Consider the following 24439-nt stretch of genomic DNA (forward strand, 5'->3'; position numbering starts at 1 on the left):
AGTAGTGAAATGATTCTCTCCTTAATTTACAGTAGTGAAATTATTCTCTCCTTAAATTACAGTAGTGAAATGATTCTCTCCTTAATTTACAGTAGTGAAATGATTCTCTCCTTAATTTACAGTAGTGAAATTATTCTCTCCTTAATTTACAGTAGTGAAATGATTATCTCCTTAATTTACAGTAGTGAAATGATTCTCTCCTTAAATTACAGTAGTGAAATGATACCTTAAAGTTACAGTAGTGACAGTTTGGTGTGGTTCTACAGCACAGTTTGGTGTGGTTCTACAGTACAGTCTGGTGTGGTTCTACAGCACAGTCTGGTGTGGTTCTACAGCACAGTTTGGTGTGGTTCTATAGCAGAGTTTGGTGTGGTTCTATAGCACAGTTTGGTGTGGTTCTACAGCACAGTTTGGTGTGGTTCTATAGCACAGTTTGGTGTGGTTCTACAGCACAGTTTGGTGTGGTTCTACAGTACAGAACCTGTGCAGGCTGAAAATATTCGGCCTTGTCTGGTAGCAGGCTGAAAACAGCAAGCCTTGTTGTCTGGTAACAGGCTGAAAACAGCAGGCCTTGTTGTCTGGTAGCAGGCTGAAAACAGCAGGCCTTGTTGTCTGGTAGCAGGCTGAAAACAGCAGGCCTTGTTGTCTGGCAGCAGGCTGAAAACAGCAGGCCTTGTTGTCTGGTAGCAGGCGGAAAACAGCAGGCCTTGTTGTCTGGTAGCAGGCTGAAAACAGCAGGCCTTGTTGTCTGGTAGCAGGCTGAAAACAGCAGGCCTCGTTGTCTGGTAGCAGGCTGAAAACAGCAGGCCTTGTTGTCTGGTAGCAGGCTGAAAACAGCAGACCTTGTTGTCTGGTAGCAGGCTGAAAACAGCAGGCCTCGTTGTCTGGTAGCAGTCTGAAAACAGCAGGCCTCGTTGTCTGGTAGCAGTCTGAAAACAGCAGGCCTCGTTGTCCGGTAGCAGTCTGAAAACAGCAGGCCTCGTTGTCTGGTAGCAGTCTGAAAACAGCAGGCCTCGTTGTCCGGTAGCAGTCTGAAAACAGCAGGCCTCGTTGTCCGGTAGCAGGCTGAAAACAGCAGGCCTTGTTGTCCGGTAGCAGTCTGAAAACAGCAGGCCTCGTTGTCCGGTAGCAGGCTGAAAACAGCAGGCCTTGTTGTCCGGTAGCAGGCTGAAAACAGCAGGCCTCGTTGTCCGGTAGCAGTCTGAAAACAGCAGGCCTCGTTGTCCGGTAGCAGTCTGAAATCAGCAGGCCTTGTTGTCCGGTAGCAGTCTGAAAACAGCAGGCCTCGTTGTCCGGTAGCAGTCTGAAAACAGCAGGCCTTGTTGTCCGGTAGCAGTCTGAAAACAGCAGGCCTCGTTGTGATCCACTGTGCATTGTTACCCTTTTCAGAAAATGCTGAATGGTTGGTTGGATGTGTGGGTGGGTGGAGGTGGACCAGAGGAAAATGTTGGCACTGCGTTATCAGTAGGGATGGAGTGGGTGACCAAATCTATGGATAGGTGTCCTTAAATTAGGAATGTACAGTATTGTATGACATGATTTGTGCGGTGTGTAACCTTGATTTACCTCAGAGTGAGATGGCTTATACCATATAAAGTTCAGTAAACTCCAAAAGTATTGGGCCAGTGACACATTTTTGTTATTGTTGTTTTGGCTCTGTACTCCAGCACTTTCATTATGACAATTCTGTTGCAAAACGTTTCTTAGACGGGAACGGAACGGGGAGGAGTTTACCTGAAGTTGTCCAATAGAAGCTCTCGTTTTAGATGACTGTTTGACTAATGATTACACGCCAGGTTCGCTGAAAAAAAAACGTGTGCTGTTTTTTATTTTATTTGATTAGTGATTGTCAAGGATGTAGAGATTTTTTTTTTTTTTGCAATATGTGATCGATAGGCTAAGAGAGCTTCATACGCTGTTTATTGATTGTGGGGTTTGAATAGTGCGAGAATACAACGTAGGGTACAAAATCAATTATATTTCTTATAGGGGTAATAGCCTACTTTTAACGGTACAATTTTCAATTACAGAGGTTCTTCTTCTATTTATTCTGTTATCAATAATATTTACGTGTTAATAGTATCCTCTGATTACAATTATTTTATCTAATATTTTAACTAAATGTAATCTATTAGCTATTAAAATCTAAGCGGTATCACATCCGGCCGTGATTGGGAGTCCCATAGGACGGAGCACAATTGGCCCAGCATCGTCCGTCATTGTAAATAAGAATTTGTTATTAACTGACTTGCCTAGTTAAATAAAGGTTAAATTTAAATTAAAATATCTAGCAGTCCGGACTGATGGAAGGGCTTGTCCTGTACTTTGTAAAGACCCAGAGTACATTGACTGAATGTCCTTTCTATACATAGCAACATAAAGGCCACGGACCACAAAACAGGGGACGAGAACGGGCAGAAGAGTTGAGTCCTCATTCAAAGGCAAAGGCAGAGTGAACACAAAGAGAACGGAGTTATTTTGTTTCACCGCAGGGTTCACTTTAAAGAGGACTGAAATCAGTGAAAACACCCTAAAGAATTTAGAGATAAAACACTAGTTTACAAAATTAAAAGTATAAACTTGAACTGATTTATGCCAACATGTGTTTATAAGTAGAAAAGCGGTAAGAGATCTACCATCTTGCCAATGTTTTTTTATTTTGTGCTCATTAATTTCAACCCTCATAACATACTGCACAGTCTGCATGTTATCGTTGATACAGTAATGTATTGATCTCCACTGTACTGTCTGTCTGTCTCCTTATATCCAATATGGCCCAGCCGTACACATGGTTTCATGCTCTGTTATTAAATAGAGAGATCGTGATTCCTCTGGCTCGGGACCTGGGTTCAAATTCTTGAATTTTGAAAACCTCATATTTGAGCGTTTGCTAGACTCGGCACGCAGTGTCAGGTTGCTGTCGTTTTGGAATGTTCTGTTGGTTCCATTTGCAACAGACGAGATCAAATCAAGCACAACGAAGTTATTTGAAAGAAAGTAGTTGAACCCAAGTTTGCTCTGGTTCTGGACTACATTCTAGGGGGTATTTAGAAATACCGACGGTATAATTTGCAGTCGTTGCGGGGAACTGGGGGGGGCTGCATGCTAAGCCACTGCTCCAGCTGTTTCATTTGGTTTGCTAACTTGCCCGTGTCTAGATGTCTAGATGTCAACATTAAGCTTCGTGGGTTACAGCAGAGACATTAAATCCCCTCCTGGATCAAGAACCCTGTTGCCTAGATACACTGAACAACAATATACAAACGCAACAGGTAAAGTGTTGGTTCCATGTTTCATGAGCTGAAATAAAAGATCACAGAAATGTTCCATACACACAAAAAGCTTTTCTCTAAAATGTTGTGCACAAATGTGTTTAAATCTGTTCGTGAGCAGTTCTCCTTTTGCTAAAATAATCCATCCACCTGACAGGTGTGGCATATCAAGAAGCCAATTAAACAACGTGATCGTTACATAGGTGCACCTTGTGTTGGGGACAATAAAAGACCACTCTAAAATGCCACAGGTGTTTCACGTTTTGAGAGAGTGTGCAATTGGCATACTGACTGCAGGAACGTCCACCGGAGCTGTTGACAGAGAATTTAATGTTAATTTCTCCACCATGAGCCGCGTCGTTTTAGAGAATTTGAATGCACAGAAATACCGCAACGAGATCCCATTTTCTTCGAAGGTATCTGTGACCAACAGATGCATATCTGTATTCCCAATCATGTGAAATCCATAGATTAGCGCCTAATGAATTTATTTTCAATTGACTGATTTTTCTTAATATGAACTTTGAACTTGTTGCATGTTGCGTTTTTTAATTATTTTGGTTCAGTATAGTTTTAAACAACAAAAATAGTTTTAAACAACAAAAATAGTACCTCTTGTGTACACATTCGGTAATACCGTATTCCCCGGTATGGTACCGAGACGGTATGTTCTGAATACCACCCTACTAGATTCATACCTCAACATCCAGAGACACACTACACACTACACACACAGACAGACAGACACACACACACAGACACACACACACACACACACATCAACAGTAGAACAGTGAACACTACAATTACTGCTGGACCAGTGAGAGATACTGAACGAGAACCGGGTAGGGAACAACAACTCTATGGTTTTAGTGCACTACATTTGTCCAGGTCCCTGCTCAAGCCCAGTGCACTACATTGGGAACAGGGGGCCATTTGGGACAGGTCAGACAGCCTGGTCCCAGACAGGGAAGCGAACCTGGGTCGCTGAGCCTGATAGAACAACCCCTCCATGTGTCGTGCCAACAGGGTTAACCCACTTGGCGGGAATTGTAACGTGGCTCATATTAGCAAGGATCGCTACAATATTATGTATAACATGATAACAGTGGCTATACAGCACCAACAGATCTTTCAGTAGCCCAGACCTTATTAATTAATGTGAGGGAGAACACAGTTCATTCCTGTTCATGTTCTTACTGTAAATCAATACATTTACATCTAGCCTGGTCCCAGACCTGTTTGTGCTCTAGCCAACTCTACTGCTGTCGTTATGGAATGACAATAAGCCTGGTCCTAGACCTGTTTGTGCTCTAGCCAACTCTACTGCTGTCATTATGGAATGACAATAAGCCTGGTCCCAGATCTGTTTGTGCTCTAGCCAACTCTACTGCTGTCATTATGGAATGACAATAAGCCTGGTCCCAGAACTGTTTGTGCTCTAGCCAACTCTACTGCTGTCATTATGGAATGACAATAAGCCTGGTCCCAGAACTGTTTGTGCTCTAGCCAACTCTACTGCTGTCATTATGGAATGACAATAAGCCTGGTCCCAGATCTGTTTGTGCTCTAGCCAACTCTACTGCTGTCATTATGGAATGACAATAAGCCTGGTCCCAGATCTGTTTGTGCTCTAGCCAACTCTACTGCTGTCATTATGGAATGACAATAAGCCTGGTCCCAGATCTGTTTGTACTCTAGCCAACTCTACTGCTGTCATTATGGAATGACAATAAGCCTGTTCTCAGAATTGTTTGTACTCTAGCCAACTCTACTGCTGTCATTATGGAATGACAATAAGCCTGTTCTCAGAATTGTTTGTACTCTAGCCAACTCTACTGCTGTCATTGTCAAGCCAAACATGACATTTCAGTAAGGAGTTGACAAGAACAGAAGGAGACTGTCTAGCACCCAGGCTACATTTTATTTACCCACTGTAAGTTAGTAGTTTAACTAATAATAATAATAATAATAATAAATAACTTCAGAAGTACAGGATGCAAAACAAAAAAACAGTCTGTAATATTATATACACACACATCTCTTTAGGAGGTCAATACACTGGCAACGTCCCAAATTACATCCTATTACCTATGTAGTGCACTACATTTGTCCAGGTCCCTGCTCAAGCCCAGTGCACTACATTGGGAACAGGGGGCTATTTGGGACAGGTCCACTCAGTAATAATCGTCGTCCTCCTCGTCTTCCTCAGGCACTGCTTCAAGCTCATTGTTGTCGTCGTCGTCTTCGTCCTCCTCCTCATCTTCCTCCTCCTCTTCCTCCTCTATGTGGTAGTCTACAGGACCACTCAGCAGCAGTTTGGTCTGGTTGATCACTGCTTCGTCATCCAGGTTCAGAGGAACCTGCAGGGAACAGGAGGTGAGGTTATTAGATAACGGGGGGGTGAGGGAGGTGTGTGTGTGTGTGAGAGACGTGTGTGCAGTACCTCAGGAGGACTGGCAGGTTGTGAAGGACCTTCGTCTGTCTGAGCGTTGATGATGGACTTTAGGGCCCCTTCTTCAAACTATTAAAATAAAAATGACAGACATAAAAATGATGACATATATGGCATTACCCATCATTACTCAGGAGGGTATTAACATAAGGTACCGGTACCCCGAGTTATCATTCCACTCCTTGACATGCTAAACATGTTGAGCATGACAGAGTACGTGAAGTGGAATATTAGGTTCTGGATTTCAGGCTAGGTGGCCCTGTTTGAAAAGGGTTGACAAGCATCCTTCTGAACTAACATGGTCTGATAGGTGAAAAACAGAAAGGTCCCGCCTAATAGATCAAGACAAAAGGAGATGATTGTGGACTACAGGGGGGGAAAAAAGAGGGCCGAGCACGCCCCCATTCTCATCGACAGGGCTGTAGTGGAGCAGGTTGAGAGCTTCAAGTTCCTTGGTGTCCACATCACCAACAAACTAACATGGTCCAAACACACCAAGACAGTCGTGAAGAGGGTACGACAAAACCTATTCCCCCTCAGGAAACTCAAAAGATTTGGCATAGGGTCCCCAGATCCTCAAAAGGTTCTACAGCTGCACCATCGCACCTGGTTGCATCACTGCCTGGTATGGCAACTGCTCGGCCTCCGACCGCAAGGCTCTACAGAGGGTAGTGCGAACAGCCAAGTACATCACTGGGGCCAAACTTCCTGCCACCCAGGACCTCTACACCAGGTGGTGTCAGAGGAAGGCTCGAAAAATGGTCAAAGACTCTAGACACCCTAGTCAGACTGTTCTCTCTGCTACCGCACGGCAAGTGGTACCGGAGCGCCAAGTCTAGGTCCAAGAGTCTTCTAAACAACATCTACCCCCCAAGCCATAAGACTCCTGAACATCTAATCAAATGGCTACCCAGACGCATTGACTAATACAATTTGATTTGAAAGATCTCACCTATTCAGCCATGAAGTGGGACCCCTGATTTCATCTATCCAGCCATGAAGTGGGACCCCTGATTTCATCTATCCAGCCATGAAGTGGGACCCCTGATTTCATCTATCCAGCCATGAAGTGGGACCCCTGATTTAATCTATCCAGCCATGAAGTGGGACCCCTGATTTCATCTATCCAGCCATGAAGTGGGACCCCTGATTTCATCTATCCAGCCATGAAGTGGGACCCCTGATTTCATCTATCCAGCCATGAAGTGGGACCCCTGATCTCATCTATCCAGCCATGAAGTGGGACCCCTGATTTCATCTATCCAGCCATGAAGTGGGACCCCTGATTTCATCTATCCAGCCATGAAGTGGGACCCCTGATTTCATCTATCCAGCCATGAAGTGGGACCCCTGATTTCATCTATCCAGCCATGAAGTGGGACCCCTGATTTCATCTATCCAGCCATGAAGTGGGACCCCTGATTTCATCTATCCAGCCTTGTCAGATCAGTGATTACTCAAGGACCTGCCCACTCAAGAAAAACCTTCAAACTGTAACCAGTAACTAACTAGTGCCTGGAACCTGGTTCAGGTTATCAGTCAACCTACCAGGGTAGTTAGAAACAACCTGGTTCAGATTATCAGTCAACCTACCAGGGTAGATACAAACAACCTGGTTCAGGTTATCAGTCAACCTACCAGGGTAGTTAGAAACAACCTGGTTCAGGTTATCAGTCAACCTACCAGGGTAGATACAAACAACCTGGTTCAGGTTATCAGTCAACCTACCAGGGTAGTTATAAACAACCTGGTTCAGGTTATCAGTCAACCTACCAGGGTAGTTATAAACAACCTGGTTCAGGTTATCAGTCAACCTACCAGGGTAGTTAGAAACAACCTGGTTCAGGTTATCAGTCAACCTACCAGGGTAGTTAGAAACAACCTGGTTCAGGTTATCAGTCAACCTACCAGGGTAGTTAGAAACAACCTGGTTCAGGTTATCAGTCAACCTACCAGGGTAGTTAGAAACAACCTGGTTCAGGTTATCAGTCAACCTACCAGGGTAGTTAGAAACAACCTGGTTCAGGTTATCAGTCAACCTACCAGGGTAGTTAGAAACAACCTGGTTCAGGTTATCAGTCAACCTACCAGGGTAGTTAGAAACAACCTGGTTCAGGTTATCAGTCAAACCTACCAGGGTAGTTAGAAACAACCTGGTTCAGGTTATCAGTCAACCTACCAGGGTAGTTAGAAACAACCTGGTTCAGGTTATCAGTCAACCTACCAGGGTAGATACAAACAACCTGGTTCAGGTTATCAGTCAACCTACCAGGGTAGTTATAAACAACCTGGTTCAGGTTATCAGTCAACCTACCAGGGTAGTTAGAAACAACCTGGTTCAGGTTATCAGTCAACCTACCAGGGTAGTTAGAAACAACCTGGTTCAGGTTATCAGTCAACCTACCAGGGTAGTTAGAAACAACCTGGTTCAGGTTATCAGTCAACCTACCAGGGTAGTTAGAAACAACCTGGTTCAGGTTATCAGTCAACCTACCAGGGTAGTTAGAAACAACCTGGTTCAGGTTATCAGTCAACCTACCAGGGTAGTTAGAAACAACCTGGTTCAGGTTATCAGTCAACCTACCAGGGTAGTTAGAAACAACCTGGTTCAGGTTATCAGTCAACCTACCAGGGTAGTTAGAAACAACCTGGTTCAGGTTATCAGTCAACCTACCAGGGTAGTTAGAAACAACCTGGTTCAGGTTATCAGTCAACCTACCAGGGTAGTTAGAAACAACCTGGTTCAGGTTATCAGTCAACCTACCAGGGTAGTTAGAAACAACCTGGTTCAGGTTATCAGTCAACCTACCAGGGTAGTTAGAAACAACCTGGTTCAGGTTATCAGTCAACCTACCAGGGTAGTTAGAAACAACCTGGTTCAGGTTATCAGTCAACCTACCAGGGTAGTTAGAAACAACCTGGTTCAGGTTATCAGTCAACCTACCAGGGTAGTTAGAAACAACCTGGTTCAGGTTATCAGTCAACCTACCAGGGTAGTTAGAAACAACCTGGTTCAGGTTATCAGTCAACCTACCAGGGTAGTTAGAAACAACCTGGTTCAGGTTATCAGTCAACCTACCAGGGTAGTTAGAAACAACCTGGTTCAGGTTATCAGTCAACCTACCAGGGTAGTTAGAAACAACCTGGTTCAGGTTATCAGTCAACCTACCAGGGTAGTTAGAAACAACCTGGTTCAGGTTATCAGTCAACCTACCAGGGTAGTTAGAAACAACCTGGTTCAGGTTATCAGTCAACCTACCAGGGTAGTTAGAAACAACCTGGTTCAGGTTATCAGTCAACCTACCAGGGTAGTTAGAAACAACCTGGTTCAGGTTATCAGTCAACCTACCAGGGTAGTTATAAACAACCTGGTTCAGGTTATCAGTCAACCTACCAGGGTAGTTATAAACAACCTGGTTCAGGTTATCAGTCAACCTACCAGGGTAGTTATAAACAACCTGGTTCAGGTTATCAGTCAACCTACCAGGGTAGTTATAAACAACCTGGTTCAGGTTATCAGTCAACCTACCAGGGTAGTTAGAAACAACCTGGTTCAGGTTATCAGTCAACCTACCAGGGTAGTTAGAAACAACCTGGTTCAGGTTATCAGTCAACCTACCAGGGTAGTTAGAAACAACCTGGTTCAGGTTATCAGTCAACCTACCAGGGTAGTTAGAAACAACCTGGTTCAGGTTATCAGTCAACCTACCAGGGTAGTTAGAAACAACCTGGTTCAGGTTATCAGTCAACCTACCAGGGTAGTTAGAAACAACCTGGTTCAGGTTATCAGTCAACCTACCAGGGTAGTTAGAAACAACCTGGTTCAGGTTATCAGTCAACCTACCAGGGTCGTTACAAACAACCTGGTTCAGGTTATCAGTCAACCTACCAGGGTAGTTAAAACAGCACAGGAATTAAATCATCAACATGAATTAATCAAATCTTTACTAATGCTGCAGAAATGAGCTTGAAAGCAGCATCCAAATCCATAGGATGTAGTGATGACAATATAGTAGCCATATCTAGGAAAACCACAGTTACAAAGGCTGGGCCTAATATAGTGTATAAGAGGACAGGCTGGGCCTAATATAGTGTATAAGAGGTCAGGCTGGGCCTGATATAGTGTATAAGAGGTCAGGCTGGGCCTAATATAGTGTATAAGAGGACAGGCTGGGCCTAATATAGTGTATAAGAGGACAGGCTGGGCCTAATATAGTGTATAAGAGGACAGGCTGGGCCTAATATAGTGTATAAGAGGACAGGCTGGGCCTAATATAGTGTATAAGAGGTCAGACTGGGCCTAATATAGTGTATAAGAGGTCAGGCTGGGCCTAATATAGTGTATAAGAGGTCAGGCTGGGCCTAATATAGTGTATAAGAGGACAGGCTGGGCCTAATATAGTGTATAAGAGGACAGGCTGGGCCTAATATAGTGTATAAGAGGTCAGGCTGGGCCTAATATAGTGTATAAGAGGACAGGCTGGGCCTAATATAGTGTATAAGAGGACAGGCTGGGCCTAATATAGTGTATAAGAGGACAGGCTGGGCCTAATATAGTGTATAAGAGGACAGGCTGGGCCTAATATAGTGTATAAGAGGACAGGCTGGGCCTAATATAGTGTATAAGAGGACAGGCTGGGCCTAATATAGTGTATAAGAGGACAGGCTGGGCCTAATATAGTGTATAAGAGGACAGGCTGGGCCTAATATAGTGTATAAGAGGACAGGCTGGGCCTAATATAGTGTATAAGAGGACAGGCTGGGCCTAATATAGTGTATAAGAGGTCAGGCTGGGCCTAATATAGTGTATAAGAGGACAGGCTGGGCCTAATATAGTGTATAAGAGGACAGGCTGGGCCTAATATAGTGTATAAGAGGACAGGCTGGGCCTAATATAGTGTATGAGGACAGGCTGGGCCTAATATAGTGTATAAGAGGTCAGGCTGGGCCTAATATAGTGTATAAGAGGTCAGGCTGGGCCTAATATAGTGTATAAGAGGACAGGCTGGGCCTAATATAGTGTATAAGAGGTCAGGCTGGGCCTAATATAGTGTATAAGAGGTCATACAATACGTTTTGTAGTGATTCATATGTTGATGATGTAAATAATATTTATTGGTCTGTAGTTTGTAATGAGGAGCAACCAGACGCTGCTGGTCTGTAGTTTGTAATGAGGAGCAACCAGACACTGCTGGTCTGTGGTGTGTAATGAGGAGCAACCAGACGCTGCTGGTCTGTGGTGTGTAATGAGGAGCAACCAGACGCTGCTGGTCTGTGGTGTAATGAGGAGCAACCAGACGCTGCTGGTCTGCGGTGTGTAATGAGGAGCAACCAGACGCTGCTGGTCTGTGGTGTGTAATGAGGAGCAACCAGACGCTGTTGGTCTGTGGTGTGTAATGAGGAGCAACCAGACGCTGCTGGTCTGTGGTGTGTAATGAGGAGCAACCAGACGCTGCTGGTCTGTGGTGTGTAATGAGGAGCAACCAAACGCTGCTGGTCTGTGGTGAGTAATGAGGAGCAACCAGACGCTGCTGGTCTGTGGTGTGTAATGAGGAGCAACCAGACGCTGCTGGTCTGTGGTGTGTAATGAGGAGCAACCAGACGCTGCTGGTCTGTGGTGTGTAATGAGGAGCAACCAGACGCTGCTGGTCTGTGGTGTGTAATGAGGAGCAACCAGATGCTGCTGGTCTGTGGTGTGTAATGAGGAGCAACCAGACGCTGCTGGTCTGTGGTGTGTAATGAGGAGCAACCAGACGCTGCTGGTCTGTGGTGTGTAATGAGGAGCAATCAGACGCTGTTGGTATGTGGTGTGTAATGAGGAGCAACCAGACGCTGCTGGTCTGTGGTGTGTAATGAGGAGCAACCAGACGCTGCTGGTCTGTGGTGTGTAATGAGGATCAACCAGACGCTGCTGGTCTGTGGTGTGTAATGAGGAGCAACCAGACGCTGCTGGTCTGTGGTGAGTAATGAGGAGCAACCAGACGCTGCTGGTCTGTGGTGTGTAACGAGGAGCAACCAGACACTGCTGGTCTGTGGTGTGTAATGAGGAGCAACCAGACGCTGCTGGTCTGTGGTGTGTAATGAGGAGCAACCAGACGCTGTTGGTCTGTGGTGTGTAATGAGGAGCAACCAGACGCTGCTGGTCTGTCGTGTGTAATGAGGAGCAACCAGACGCTGCACTTGACACATTTATGAACTTGCTCATCCCAGTTACTAATAAGCAGGTACCCATTAAGAACATGACTGTAAAAACTGTTAAATCCCCTGTGGATTGATGAGGAATTGAAAAATGGCGACTCCATGGGGCAAAGAAAAAAAGGGAAAGGCAAATAATAAACTTGACTCTGGGACCCCTTGACTGTTTCCACATTTTATTAAAAAAGGTCACAGCCTTATTCTAACACTGATTAAATTGTTTTCCCCCTCATCAATCCCATAATGACAAAGCAAAAACAGGATTTTAGACATTTATGCTAATATATATATATAAAATCTATTACATTTACATGAATGGAGCAAAGTACAGAGACATTTACATAAGTATTCAGACCCTTTACTCGGCACCTTTGGCAGCAATTACAGCCTCAAGTTTTTCTTGGGTATGACTCTTACCTGTATTTGGGGCGTTTCTCTCATTCTCTGCAGATCCTCTCAAGCTCTGTCAGGTTGGATGGGGAGCGTCGCTGCACAGCTATTTTCATGTCTCTCCAGAGATGTTCGATCGTGTTAAAATCAGTGCACTGGCTGGGCTTCTCAAGGACATTCAGAGACTTGTCCCGAAGCTACTCCTGCGTTGCCTTGGCTGTGTGCTTAGGTTAATTTTCTTGTTGGAAGGTGAACCTTCACCCCAGTCTGAGGACCTGGGTGCTCTGGAGCAGGTTTTCATCAAGGATCTCTCTGTACTTTGCTCCGTTCATCTTTCTCTCGATCCTGACTAGTCTCCCAGTCCCTGCCGCTGAAAAACATCCCCACAGCATGATACTTCCACTACAATGCTTCACCGTAGGGATGGTGACAGGTTTCCTCCAGAAGTGACACCTGGCATTCAGGCCAAATATTTCAATCTTGGTTGGATCAGACCAGAGAATCTTGTTTCACAGCCCGGTCTGAGGTGCGGGCTGTAAGGGCCTTTTACTGAGGAGTGGCTTCCGTCTGGCCACTCTACCATAAAGTCCTGATTGGTGGAGTGCTGCAGAGATGGTTGTCCTTCTGGAAGGTTCTCCCACCTCCACAGAGGAACTCTGGAGCTCTGTCAGAGTGACCATCGGGTTCTTGGTCACCTCCCTCGATTGCTCAGTTCGGCCGGGCGGACAGCTCTAGGAAGAGTCTTTGATTCCAAACTTTTTTCAATTTAAGAATGATGGAGGCCACTGTGTTCTTGGGGACCTTCAATGCTGCAGACATTTTTTGGTACCCTTCCCCAGCTCTGTGCCTCGACACAAACCTGACTCTCTATGGACAAAACCTTAGACATCATGGCTTGGTTTTTGCTTTGACATTCCCTGTAAACTGTGGAATTTACCACAGGTGGACTCCAATCAAGTTGTAGAAACATCTCAAGGATGATCAATGAAAACAGGATGCACCGGAGCTCAATTTCGAGTCTCATATCAAAGGGTCTGAATACTTAATTAAGGCATTTCAGTTTTTTTTTATTTTTTATAAATATGCAAAAATGTCTAAAACCATGTTTTATTGAATAAAGTAACAAAATGTGCAGAAAGCAAAGGGGTCTGAATACTTTCCGACGTGTAAGTCTGGCTGCCTTTTGGACGTACTGCAAAATGAGAAATCACGTGACTAAACTAAATAAAAAGAAGAATAAACTATTCTATGAAACAAAGATAAATTATATAAAGAATGATAGTAAAAAGCTTCGGAGCACCTAAAATGACATTTTGGGCAAAAATGAAAACTCGCTCCATCATTCACTGAATCAGATGGCTCTATCATTCACTGAATCAGATGGCTCCATCATTCACTGAATCAGATGGCTCCATCATTCACTGAATCAGATGGCTCCATCATTCACTGAATCAGATGGCTCCATCATTCACTGAATCAGATGGCTCCATCATTCACTGAATCAGATGGCTCCATCATTCACTGAATCAGATGGCTCCATCATTCACTGAATCAGATGGCTCCATCATTCACTGAATCAGATGGCTCCATCATTCACTGAATCAGATGGCTCCATCATTCACTGAATCAGATGGCTCCATCATTCACTGAATCAGATGGCTCCATCATTCACTGAATCAGATGGCTCCATCATTCACTGAATCAGATGGCTCCATCATTCACTGAATCAGATGGCTCCATCATTCACTGAATCAGATGGCTCCATCATTCACTGAATCAGATGGCTCCATCATTCACTGAATCAGATGGCTCCATCATTCACTGAATCAGATGGCTCATTCATTCACTGAATCAGATGGCTCATTCATTCACTGAATCAGATGGCTCATTCATCACAAAACCCACTGATATTGCCAACTACTTTAATGGCATCGGCAAGATTAGCAAACTTAGGGATGACATGCCATCCAGCAACAAAGGCCGACACTACACATCCAAGTATATCGGACCAAATTATAAAGGCAAGCATTGTAATTTTGAATTCCGTAAAATTAGTGTGGAAGAGTAAAAAAAAAAAAAAGTGTCTATGAACAATGACAAGCCACTGGGGTCTGACAACTTGGATTGAAAATTACCGAGGATAATAGCGGACGGTATTGTCACTCCTATTTGCCACATCTTCAATCTAAGCCTCCTACAAAGTGTGTTCCCTCAGGCCTGGGGGGGGGGGGGAAGTAAAAGTAAGCACCCTTTACTGGCTCAAATAGACAAACAATCAGCCTGTTACCAACCCTTAGTAAACTTTTTTGGGGGAAAAAATGGTGTCTGACCAGATACAATGTCATTTTACAGTAAACAAATGGACAACAATGACTTTCAGCATGCTGATAGGGAAGGACATTCAACAAGCACAGCAGTTACACAAATGACTGATGATTGGCTGAGAAAAAATTGACGATTAAAAAGATTGTGGGAGCTGTTTTGTTGCTTTGAGCTGCTTTGAGTAAAGCCAGTGTGTCTATGTGTGTGGCTGACTCAACACTATACACGTCAGCTTCTACAGCGACTGAAATGACTGCAACACTCAACAACGAGCTGCAGTTAGTTTCAGAGTGGGTGGCAAGGAATAAGTCCTAAATACACCAAAAGTATGTGGACACCCCTTCAAATTAGTGGATTCTGCTATTTTAGCCACACCCGTTGCTGACTGGTGTATAAAATTTAGCACACAGCCATGACATCTCCATAGACAAACATTGGCCTTACTGAAGAGCTAAGTGACTTTTAACATGGCACTGTCGTAGGATGCCATTTTCCCATTAAGTCACTTCGTCAAATGTCTGCCCTGCCAGAGCTTCCCCGGTTATTGTAAAGTGGAAACGTCTAGGCGCAACAATGGCTCAGCCGCAAAGTGGTAGGCCACACAAGCTCACAGAAATGGACGGCCGAGTGCTGAAGAGCGCAGCGTCTGTCCTTGGTTGCAACACTCACAACCGAGTTCCAAACTGCCTCTGGAAGCAACGTCAGCACAAGAACTGTTCGCTGGGAGCTTCATGAAATGGGTTTCCATGGCCGAGCAGCCGCACATAAACCTAAGATCACCATGCGCAATGCCAAGTGTCGGCTGGAGTGGTGTAAAGCTCGCCGCCATTGGACTCTGGAGCAGTGAAAACGCATTCTCTGGAGTGATGAATCGCGCTTCACCACCTGGCAGTCCGACGAACTAATCTGGGGTTGGCGGATGCCAGGAGAACGCTACCTGCCCCAATGCATAGTGCCAACTGTAAAGTTTGGTGGAGGAGGAATAATGGTCTGGGGCTGTTTTTCATGTTTCGGGCCCCTTAGTTCCAGTAAAAGGGAATATTAACGCTACAGCATACAATGACATTCTAGACAATTCTGTGCTTCCAACTTTTTGGCAAAAGTTTGTGGAAGGCCCTGTCCTGTTTCAGCATGACAATGCCCCCGTGCACAAAGCCAGGTCCCTACAGAAATGGTTTGTTGAGATCTGTGTGGAAGAACTTGACTGGCCTGCACAGTGCCCTGAACTCAACCTCATCGAACACCGAATTGGAACGCCGACTGCGAGCCAGGGCTAACCGCCCAACATCAGTACCCGACCTCACTAATGCTCTTGTGGCTGAATGGAAGCAAGTCTCCGCAGCAATATTCCAACATCTAGTGGAAAGCCTTCCCAGAAGAGTGGAGGCTGTTATAGCAGCAATGTTCCAACATCTAGTGGAAAGCCTTACCAGAAGAGTGGAGGCTGTTATAGCAGCAATGTTCCTACATCTAGTGGAAAGCCTTCCCAGAAGAGTGGAGGCTGTTATAGCAGCAATGTTATTACATCTAGTGACAAGCCTTCCCAGAAGAGTGGAGGCTGCTATAGCAGCAATGTTCCAACATCTAGTGGAAAGCCTTCCCAGAAGAGTGACGGCCAACTCCAATATTAATGCTCATGATTTTGTAATGAGATGTTCGACGAGCAGGTGTCTACATACTTTTGGCCATGTAGTGTATGTGGTAGTAGTGCCCTGAGGGAAAACACACAATGTGTTGTAAATATGTGTCATGAAATGTAATATTTAGAATTCTATAGAACTGCATTAATGTTGCTGGACCCCAGGAAGAGTAGCTGCTGCCTTGGCAGGAACTAAAGGGGATCCAAAATAAACCCCAGGAAGAGTAGCTGCTGCCTTGGCAACAGAAACTAATGGGGATCCATAATAAACCCCAGGAAGAGTAGCTGCTGCCTTGGTAACAGGGACTAATGGGGATCCATAATAAACCCCAGGAAGAGTAGCTGCTGCCTTGGCAGGAACTAATGGGGATCCATAATAAACCCCAGGAAGAGTAGCTGCTGCCTTGGTAACAGGGACTAATGGGGATCCATAATAAACCCCAGGAAGAGTAGCTGCTGCCTTGGTAACAGGGACTAATGGGGATCCATAATAAACCCCAGGAAGAGTAGCTGCTGCCTTGGTAACAGGGACTAATGGGGATCCATAATAAACCCCAGGAAGAGTAGCTGCTGCCTTGGTAACAGGGACTAATGGGGATCCATAATAAACCCCAGGAAGAGTAGCTGCTGCCTTGGTAACAGGGACTAATGGGGATCCATAATAAACCCCAGGAAGAGTAGCTGCTGCCTTGGTAACAGGGACTAATGGGGATTCATAATAAACCCCAGGAAGAGTAGCTGCTGCCTTGGCAGGAACTAATGGGGATCCATAATAAACCCCTGGAAGAGTAGCTGCTGCCTTGGTAACATGGACTAATGGGGATCCATAATAAACCACAGGAAGAGTAGCTGCTGCCTTGGTAACAGGGACTAATGGGGATCCATAATAAACCCCAGGAAGAGTAGCTGCTGCCTTGACAGGAACTAATGTGGATCCATAATAAACCCCAGGAAGAGTAGCTGCTGCCTTGGTAACAGGGACTAATGGGGATCCATAATAAACCCCAGGAAGAGTAGCTGCTGCCTTGGTAACAGGGACTAATGGGGATCCATAATAAACCCCAGGAAGAGTAGCTGCTGCCTTGGTAACAGGGACTAATGGGGATCCATAATAAACCCCAGGAAGAGTAGCTGCTGCCTTGGTAACAGGGACTAATGGGGATCCATAATAAACCCCAGGAAGAGTAGCTGCTGCCTTGGTAACAGGGACTAATGGGGATCCATAATAAACCCCAGGAAGAGTAGCTGCTGCCTTGGTAACAGGGACTAATGGGGATCCATAATAAACCCCAGGAAGAGTAGCTGCTGCCTTGGTAACAGGGACTAATGGGGATCCATAATAAACCCCAGGAAGAGTAGCTGCTGCCTTGGTAACAGGGACTAATGGGGATCCATAATAAACCCCAGGAAGAGTAGCTGCTGCCTTGACAGGAACTAATGGGGATCCATAATAAACCCCAGGAAGAGTAGCTGCTGCCTTGGTAACAGGGACTAATGGGGATCCATAATAAACCCCAGGAAGAGTAGCTGCTGCCTTGGTAACAGGAACTAATGGGGATCCATAATAAACCCCAGGAAGAGTAGCTGCTGCCTTGGTAACAGGAACTAATGGGGATCCATAATAAACACAAATATAATAAATACTTGGAGGAGGAGGGAAGGATGCCATACTTATTTACATAGGTGAGGTAAAATAGAAGGTAGCTGTACCTTGAGTCTGTTGAGTTGGTCCTGCAGCATAACTTTAATCTTCAGGAGAGTCTCCTCCTCCTTCTTCAGCTCCTGTAGACGACTCAACATGGTGTCTGGTGGTTAGACCATTCCTAAATACTGAGAGACATACAGTATTAGTGTAACAGTGTTGCTTCCGTCACTCTCCTCGCCCCCAACCTGGGCTTGAACCAGAGTTCCCTTTGAACAACAACAACAACAACAACGTTACCCTCGAAGCATCGTTACCTCTGGCTCCTCAAAAAAGCTACAGCATTTGGCAGAGCAAGGGAAACAACTACTTCAAGGTCTCAGAGCGAGTGATGTCACCGTTTGAAATGCAACTAGCGCACTAGCTAGCCGTTTCACACCAGTTGCATTAGTATGTATCTTCCTTCTTCAGCTCTTGTAGTGGACTTGTCATGGTGTCGTGTGGGTTCAGACAGGCAAATACAGCAGGCTATAGTCAGGCTATATTAGTAAACTCACTATAATAGGGCTCCCGAGTGGCGCAGCGGTCTAAGGCACCGCATCTCAGTGCTAGAGGCGTCACTACAGACCCTGGTTTGATTCCAGGCTGTATCACAACCGGCCGTCCCATAGGGCGGCGCACAATGGTCCCAGCGTCGTCCAGGCCCGGGGGAAGGCCCTCATTGTAAATAAGAATGTGTTAACTGACTTGCCTAGTTAAATAAAACAACATATGTAGGCTTTAGCAAACTTAGTGTAGCGATTGTCTACCTAGCTTAGTAAACTCAACTCCATCCATATTACAGGGGCCTAAACTAGAGCTAATTGGCTCCCCCACATTCAGTCATGATCATGAACTTCCTGGTTGGTTGAGTACAGAAGATAGCATTAGCTGTTAGGGTTTGAATTGATCAGGGATGTGCTGCATCTAGTCACAGTAACGTTAGATAAGCTAACCCTTCGTCAAAACATTACAAATCACTCTGTAGTAGTGATATACACGTTTCATACCGGAGCTGAGACATGCGTTGAAATCAGTAAGCAACCAACTTTAAAGCAGTGTGCCGATATCTCAATCATGGACACTCTTACTGACAGTTGTGCCATGCTTTGTGCTGCTACCATGTTGTGTTGCTACCGTGCTGTGTTGTCATGTTGTGTTGTTATCTTAGGTCTCTCTTTATGTAGTGTTGTTGTCTCTCTTGTCGTGATGTATATTTGGTCCTATATTTTTATTTAAAAAATGTAAATTTGTAATCCTAGCCCCCGTCCCGGCAGGAGGCCTTTTTTGACAGGCCGTCATTGTAAATAAGAATTTGGTCTTAACTGACTATCACTTTATCAGAAGGACGTCACGAATGACGTCCCAAGCGTCGTTTGATCACGTGGTTTTTCAAACCGGGTGTCGCAAAACGCCACTGATTTCCGACCTCTGCTGGCCACCGTCCTGCTTAGATTTGACCGAAACACGTTATCCTGACCGGTAGCTCGTTTAGCAGGTAGAGGAGGGAACATTCAGGGTCTTGAGCACACTATATTGCACACTATTGTGATGTATTTTTTTTCCTCCTCTTTTGCACGGTTGTTCAAATAATTAGTTTTTATTTAGTATACCGGTCTGTCTTCAGCATCCCAAATAATGCCATAGATTCATTTTTTTTGTACAAATAATCAACTTGGAAGACAAAAATGAGAAGCATGATGCAAATCTGGTATTGTAACTTACCGCTGTACCACGGTGTTATAATGAAAACGGATTCACCTCTGTCACTAAATGTGCATTATAAACAGATCATTAAGATCTGATTAAATTAATTGTCTTCCGGCACAATTTGGGGGGAAGCGTCGAAGCCTTCACTTCAGAAAGCCTCGGTTTCCCCATTTACTCCGTCGAGGGAGGATGCTGCCTAAAGCTGTCGAGAGACAGTCTAAATTTGCTTTTACGTTCCCATTTGTCAACGTTTATACAACATTATAGCTAGACCATGTTAACATTACACCCCCTCTGCAGCAAATTCAATCAGGAAAAAATAATATGTCAACATCATTTAACGTTGTCTTATTAAGATAGTTAGCTAATATACTACCAACAACAACCTCAGCTTTGTCAAATCATCCACAATTAGCTTTCTATATATTTCACAAACCTTCACACACAAAAAAAAAAATGGTTCGTTTGTGTATCTCCTCTTTGCAGAAAATACAAGGCCACTTGCAGGCCAGCAACGTGCACATTGATGGATAACTAGCCAGCTAATAAACTCATGTCATATTTGAATGACACATCAACAGCGTTATAACAGTCTAGTTTACCATAGCGCTGATGATCAAATGCTACTCGTTATGTTGTTGTAGCCTCCGTTGTTCATTCACGTGGTTTTCCTTCCGCACATTTCCGGGTTCACTTTCCGCCCACATCTCAGCAGTTTGATGTGACCCTTTAGCGCCGTGTTGTGGTCTCCTACAACATTACACACACGGGATCTTCCGGTTCGGTCGGCTGATTGGACATGATGATGATGATGACAAAGTCGGTTTTTAATCAAATGATTCATAATGTTATAAAATGATCAACATTAGATTATCTCTGATGTTACCCCAAAAAGGTAGTTCATTTTTGGACCTCAGTCCTACTTATGTAGCCAACTAGTTGTAAACTTTCAGGAACTGGTTTTCAGCTGGCCTGTATGCTGTTGGTCATCTCTTAGGCCACTTTCCCTGTCTCTGTCTCCGTACCAGTATAAAATGTCTCCTAATATAGGGTGAATCTGTGAGCTAAAAAGGGCCCATTTTCTGACCTCATGCCCACATTAAAACATATAATGCTATAAATACTACTGTATTCACTATAGTGTTTTAGTGTATTTACCGTAGTACACTGTATTATACTGTAGTATTTACAGTTAACTATACTATAAATACTACTGTATTCACTATTGTGTTTTAGTGTATTTACTGTAGTACACTGTATTATACTGTAGTATTTACAGTTAACTATACTATAAATACTACTGTATTCACTATAGTGTTTTAGTGTATTTACCGTAGTACACTGTATTATACTGTAGTATTTACAGTTAACTATACTATAAATACTACTGTATTCACTATAGTGTTTTAGTGTATTTACTGTAGTACACTGTATTATACTGTAGTATTTACAGTTAACTATACTATAAATACTATTGCATTCACTATAGTGTTTTAGTGTATTTACCGTAGTACACTGTATTATACTGTAGTATTTACAGTTAACTATACTATAAATACTACTGTATTCACTATAGTGTTTTAGTGTATTTACCGTAGTACACTGTATTATACTGTAGTATTTACAGTTAACTATACTATAAATACTACTGTATTCACTATAGTGTTTTAGTGTATTTACCGTAGTACACTGTATTATACTGTAGTATTTACAGTTAACTATACTATAAATACTACTGTATTTACTATAGTGTTTTAGTGTATTTACCGTAGTACACTGTATTATACTGTAGTATTTACAGTTAACTATACTATAAATACTACTGTATTCACTATAGTGTTTTAGTGTATTTACCGTAGTACACTGTATTATACTGTAGTATTTACAGTTAACTATACTATAAATACTACTGTATTCACTATAGTGTTTTAGTGTATTTACTGTAGTACACTGTATTATACTGTAGTATTTACAGTTAACTATACTATAAATACTATTGCATTCACTATAGTGTTTTAGTGTATTTACTGTAGTACACTGTATTATACTGTAGTATTTACAGTTAACTATACTATAAATACTACTGTATTCACTATAGTGTTTTAGTGTATTTACCGTAGTACACTGTATTATACTGTAGTATTTACAGTTAACTATACTATAAATACTACTGTATTCACTATAGTGTTTTAGTGTATTTACTGTAGTACACTGTATTATACTGTAGTATTTACAGTTAACTATACTATAAATACTACTGTATTCACTATAGTGTTTTAGTGTATTTACCGTAGTACACTGTATTATACTGTAGTATTTACAGTTAACTATACTATAAATACTACTGTATTCACTATTGTGTTTTAGTGTATTTACCGTAGTACACTGTATTATACTGTAGTATTTACAGTTAACTATACTATAAATACTACTGTATTCACTATAGTGTTTTAGTGTATTTACCGTAGTACACTGTATTATACTGTAGTATTTACAGTTAACTATACTATAAATACTACTGTATTCACTATAGTGTTTTAGTGTATTTACCGTAGTACACTGTATTATACTGTAGTATTTACAGTTAACTATACTATAAATACTACTGTATTCACTATAGTGTTTTAGTGTATTTACCGTAGTACACTGTATTATACTGTAGTATTTACAGTTAACTATACTATAAATACTACTGTATTCACTATAGTGTTTTAGTGTATTTACTGTAGTACACTGTATTATACTGTAGTATTTACAGTTAACTATACTATAAATACTATTGCATTCACTATAGTGTTTTAGTGTATTTACTGTAGTACACTGTATTATACTGTAGTATTTACAGTTAACTATACTATAAATACTACTGTATTCACTATAGTGTTTTAGTGTATTTACCGTAGTACACTGTATTATACTGTAGTATTTACAGTTAACTATACTATAAATACTACTGTATTCACTATAGTGTTTTAGTGTATTTACTGTAGTACACTGTATTATACTGTAGTATTTACAGTTAACTATACTATAAATACTACTGTATTAAATAACTAGTGTATATTCTATAGTAATTAATGTAGTGTTTTTTGCGGTGTGAGTTGTTAATCATAAGGCATACACCTCCACCCACCTTCTTACCAGAGAGATGTTTGTTTCTGTCAGCGCGATGCGTGAAGAAACCAGGTGGCTGTACCAACTCTGACAACACATCCCGAGTGAGACATGTTTCCGTGAAACAGAGAATGTTACAATCTCTGATGTCTCTCTGGAAGGCAACTCGTGCCCTAATTTTGTTCACCTTGTTATCTGGAGATTGCTGGGCTGCTGGTTACTGAACCAACGCTCTAACCACTAGGCTACCTGCTGGTTACTGACCCAACGCTCTAACCACTAGGCTACCTGCCGCCCCCTAGTGATTGGTTCAGGCATTAGGCATTCTTTAGTCTGAAGCATATGATTAATATTGTGATAATCATCGTTATCGAATGACAAAAAATATATATATCGTGATGATTTATTTGCCATATTGCCTAGCCCTACCGCTTGGTATGGCAACTGCTCAGTCTCCGACTGCAAGGTGCTACAGAGGGTAGTGCGTATAGCCCAGTACATCACTGGGGCCAAGCTCCCTGCCATCCAGGACCTCTATACCAGGCGGTGTCAGAGGAAGGAGCTACAGAGGGTAGTGCGTACGACCCAGTACATCACTGGGGCCAAGCTCCCTGCCATCCAGGACCTCTATACCAGGCGGTGTCAGAGGAAGGAGCTACAGAGGGTAGTGTGTACAGCCCAGTACATCACTGGTGCCAAGCTCCCTGCCATCCAGGACCTCTATACCAGGCGGTGTCAGAGGAAGGAGCTACAGAGGGTAGTGTGTACAGCCCAGTACATCACTGGGGCCAAGCTCCCTGCCATCCAGGACCTCTATACCAGGCGGTGTCAGAGGAAGGAGCTACAGAGGGTAGTGTGTACAGCCCAGTACATCACTGGGGCCAAGCTCCCTGCCATCCAGGACCTCTATACCAGGCGGTGTCAGAGGAAGGCGCTACAGAGGGTAGTGTGTACAGCCCAGTACATCACTGGGGCCAAGCTCCCTCCCATCCAGGACCTCTATACCAGGCGGTGTCAGAGGAAGGCGCTACAGAGGGTAGTGCATATAGCCCAGTACATCACTGGGGCCAACTCCCTGCCACCCAGGACCTCTATACCAGGCGGTGTCAGAGGAAGGCGCTACAGAGGGTACAGTGGTACGACCCAGTACATCCCTGGGGCCAAGCTCCCTGCCATCCAGGACCTCTATTCCAGGCGGTGTCAGAGGAAGTCTCCAGCCATCCAATTAATCCAGAACCCTAATAAGCTTTTACCCCCAAGTCATACGACTGATAAATAGTCCGGTTGGCGATTACTGCTGTTACTGTCTATTATCTATCCTTTACCCCTACCTACAGTATACTGCTGTTACTGTCTATTATCTATCCTTTACCCCTACCTACAGTATACTGCTGTTACTGTCTATTATCTATCCTTTACCCCTACCTACAGTATACTGCTGTTACTGTCTATTATCTATCCTTTACCCCTACCTACAGTATACTGCTGTTACTGTCTATTATCTATCCTCAAATCAAATCAAATCAAATTTTATTTGTCACATACACATGGTTAGCAGATGTTAATGCGAGTGTAGCGAAATGCTTGTGCTTCTAGTTCCGACAATGCAGTAATAACCAACAAGTAATCTAACTAACAATTCCAAAACTACTGTCTTGTAC

At 43.5% G+C, this 24439-nt stretch overlaps 1 protein-coding gene across 4 annotated transcripts; it reads right to left on the reverse strand.

The window, feature by feature from the left end:
• Positions 1-2633: 2633 nt before the first annotated feature.
• On the reverse strand, positions 2634-22819 carry LOC139406291 (small nuclear RNA activating complex, polypeptide 5). 4 transcript variants are annotated; one of them, XM_071148748.1, is made up of 4 exons: positions 20267-20369; positions 17984-18103; positions 5719-5796; positions 2634-5635 (listed from the first exon to the last, which is right to left on the reverse strand). In XM_071148748.1, exons 2-4 carry the CDS (start codon positions 18071-18073, stop codon positions 5450-5452), a joined length of 354 nt encoding a protein of 117 aa, XP_071004849.1. In that variant the 5' UTR covers positions 18074-18103; positions 20267-20369; the 3' UTR covers positions 2634-5449. The 4 variants fall into 4 exon arrangements, with proteins under 4 accessions (XP_071004849.1, XP_071004852.1, XP_071004850.1 ...); XM_071148751.1 differs by lacking the exon at positions 20267-20369 and adding an exon at positions 22806-22819 and having other exon boundaries at positions 2636-5635; XM_071148749.1 differs by having other exon boundaries at positions 2636-5635; positions 20101-20326.
• Between the last annotated feature and the right edge of the window lie 1620 nt (positions 22820-24439).

Source organism: Oncorhynchus clarkii, chromosome 4 (assembly GCF_045791955.1).
Source record: "Oncorhynchus clarkii lewisi isolate Uvic-CL-2024 chromosome 4, UVic_Ocla_1.0, whole genome shotgun sequence".
Taxonomy (NCBI): Eukaryota; Metazoa; Chordata; class Actinopteri; order Salmoniformes; family Salmonidae; genus Oncorhynchus; species Oncorhynchus clarkii.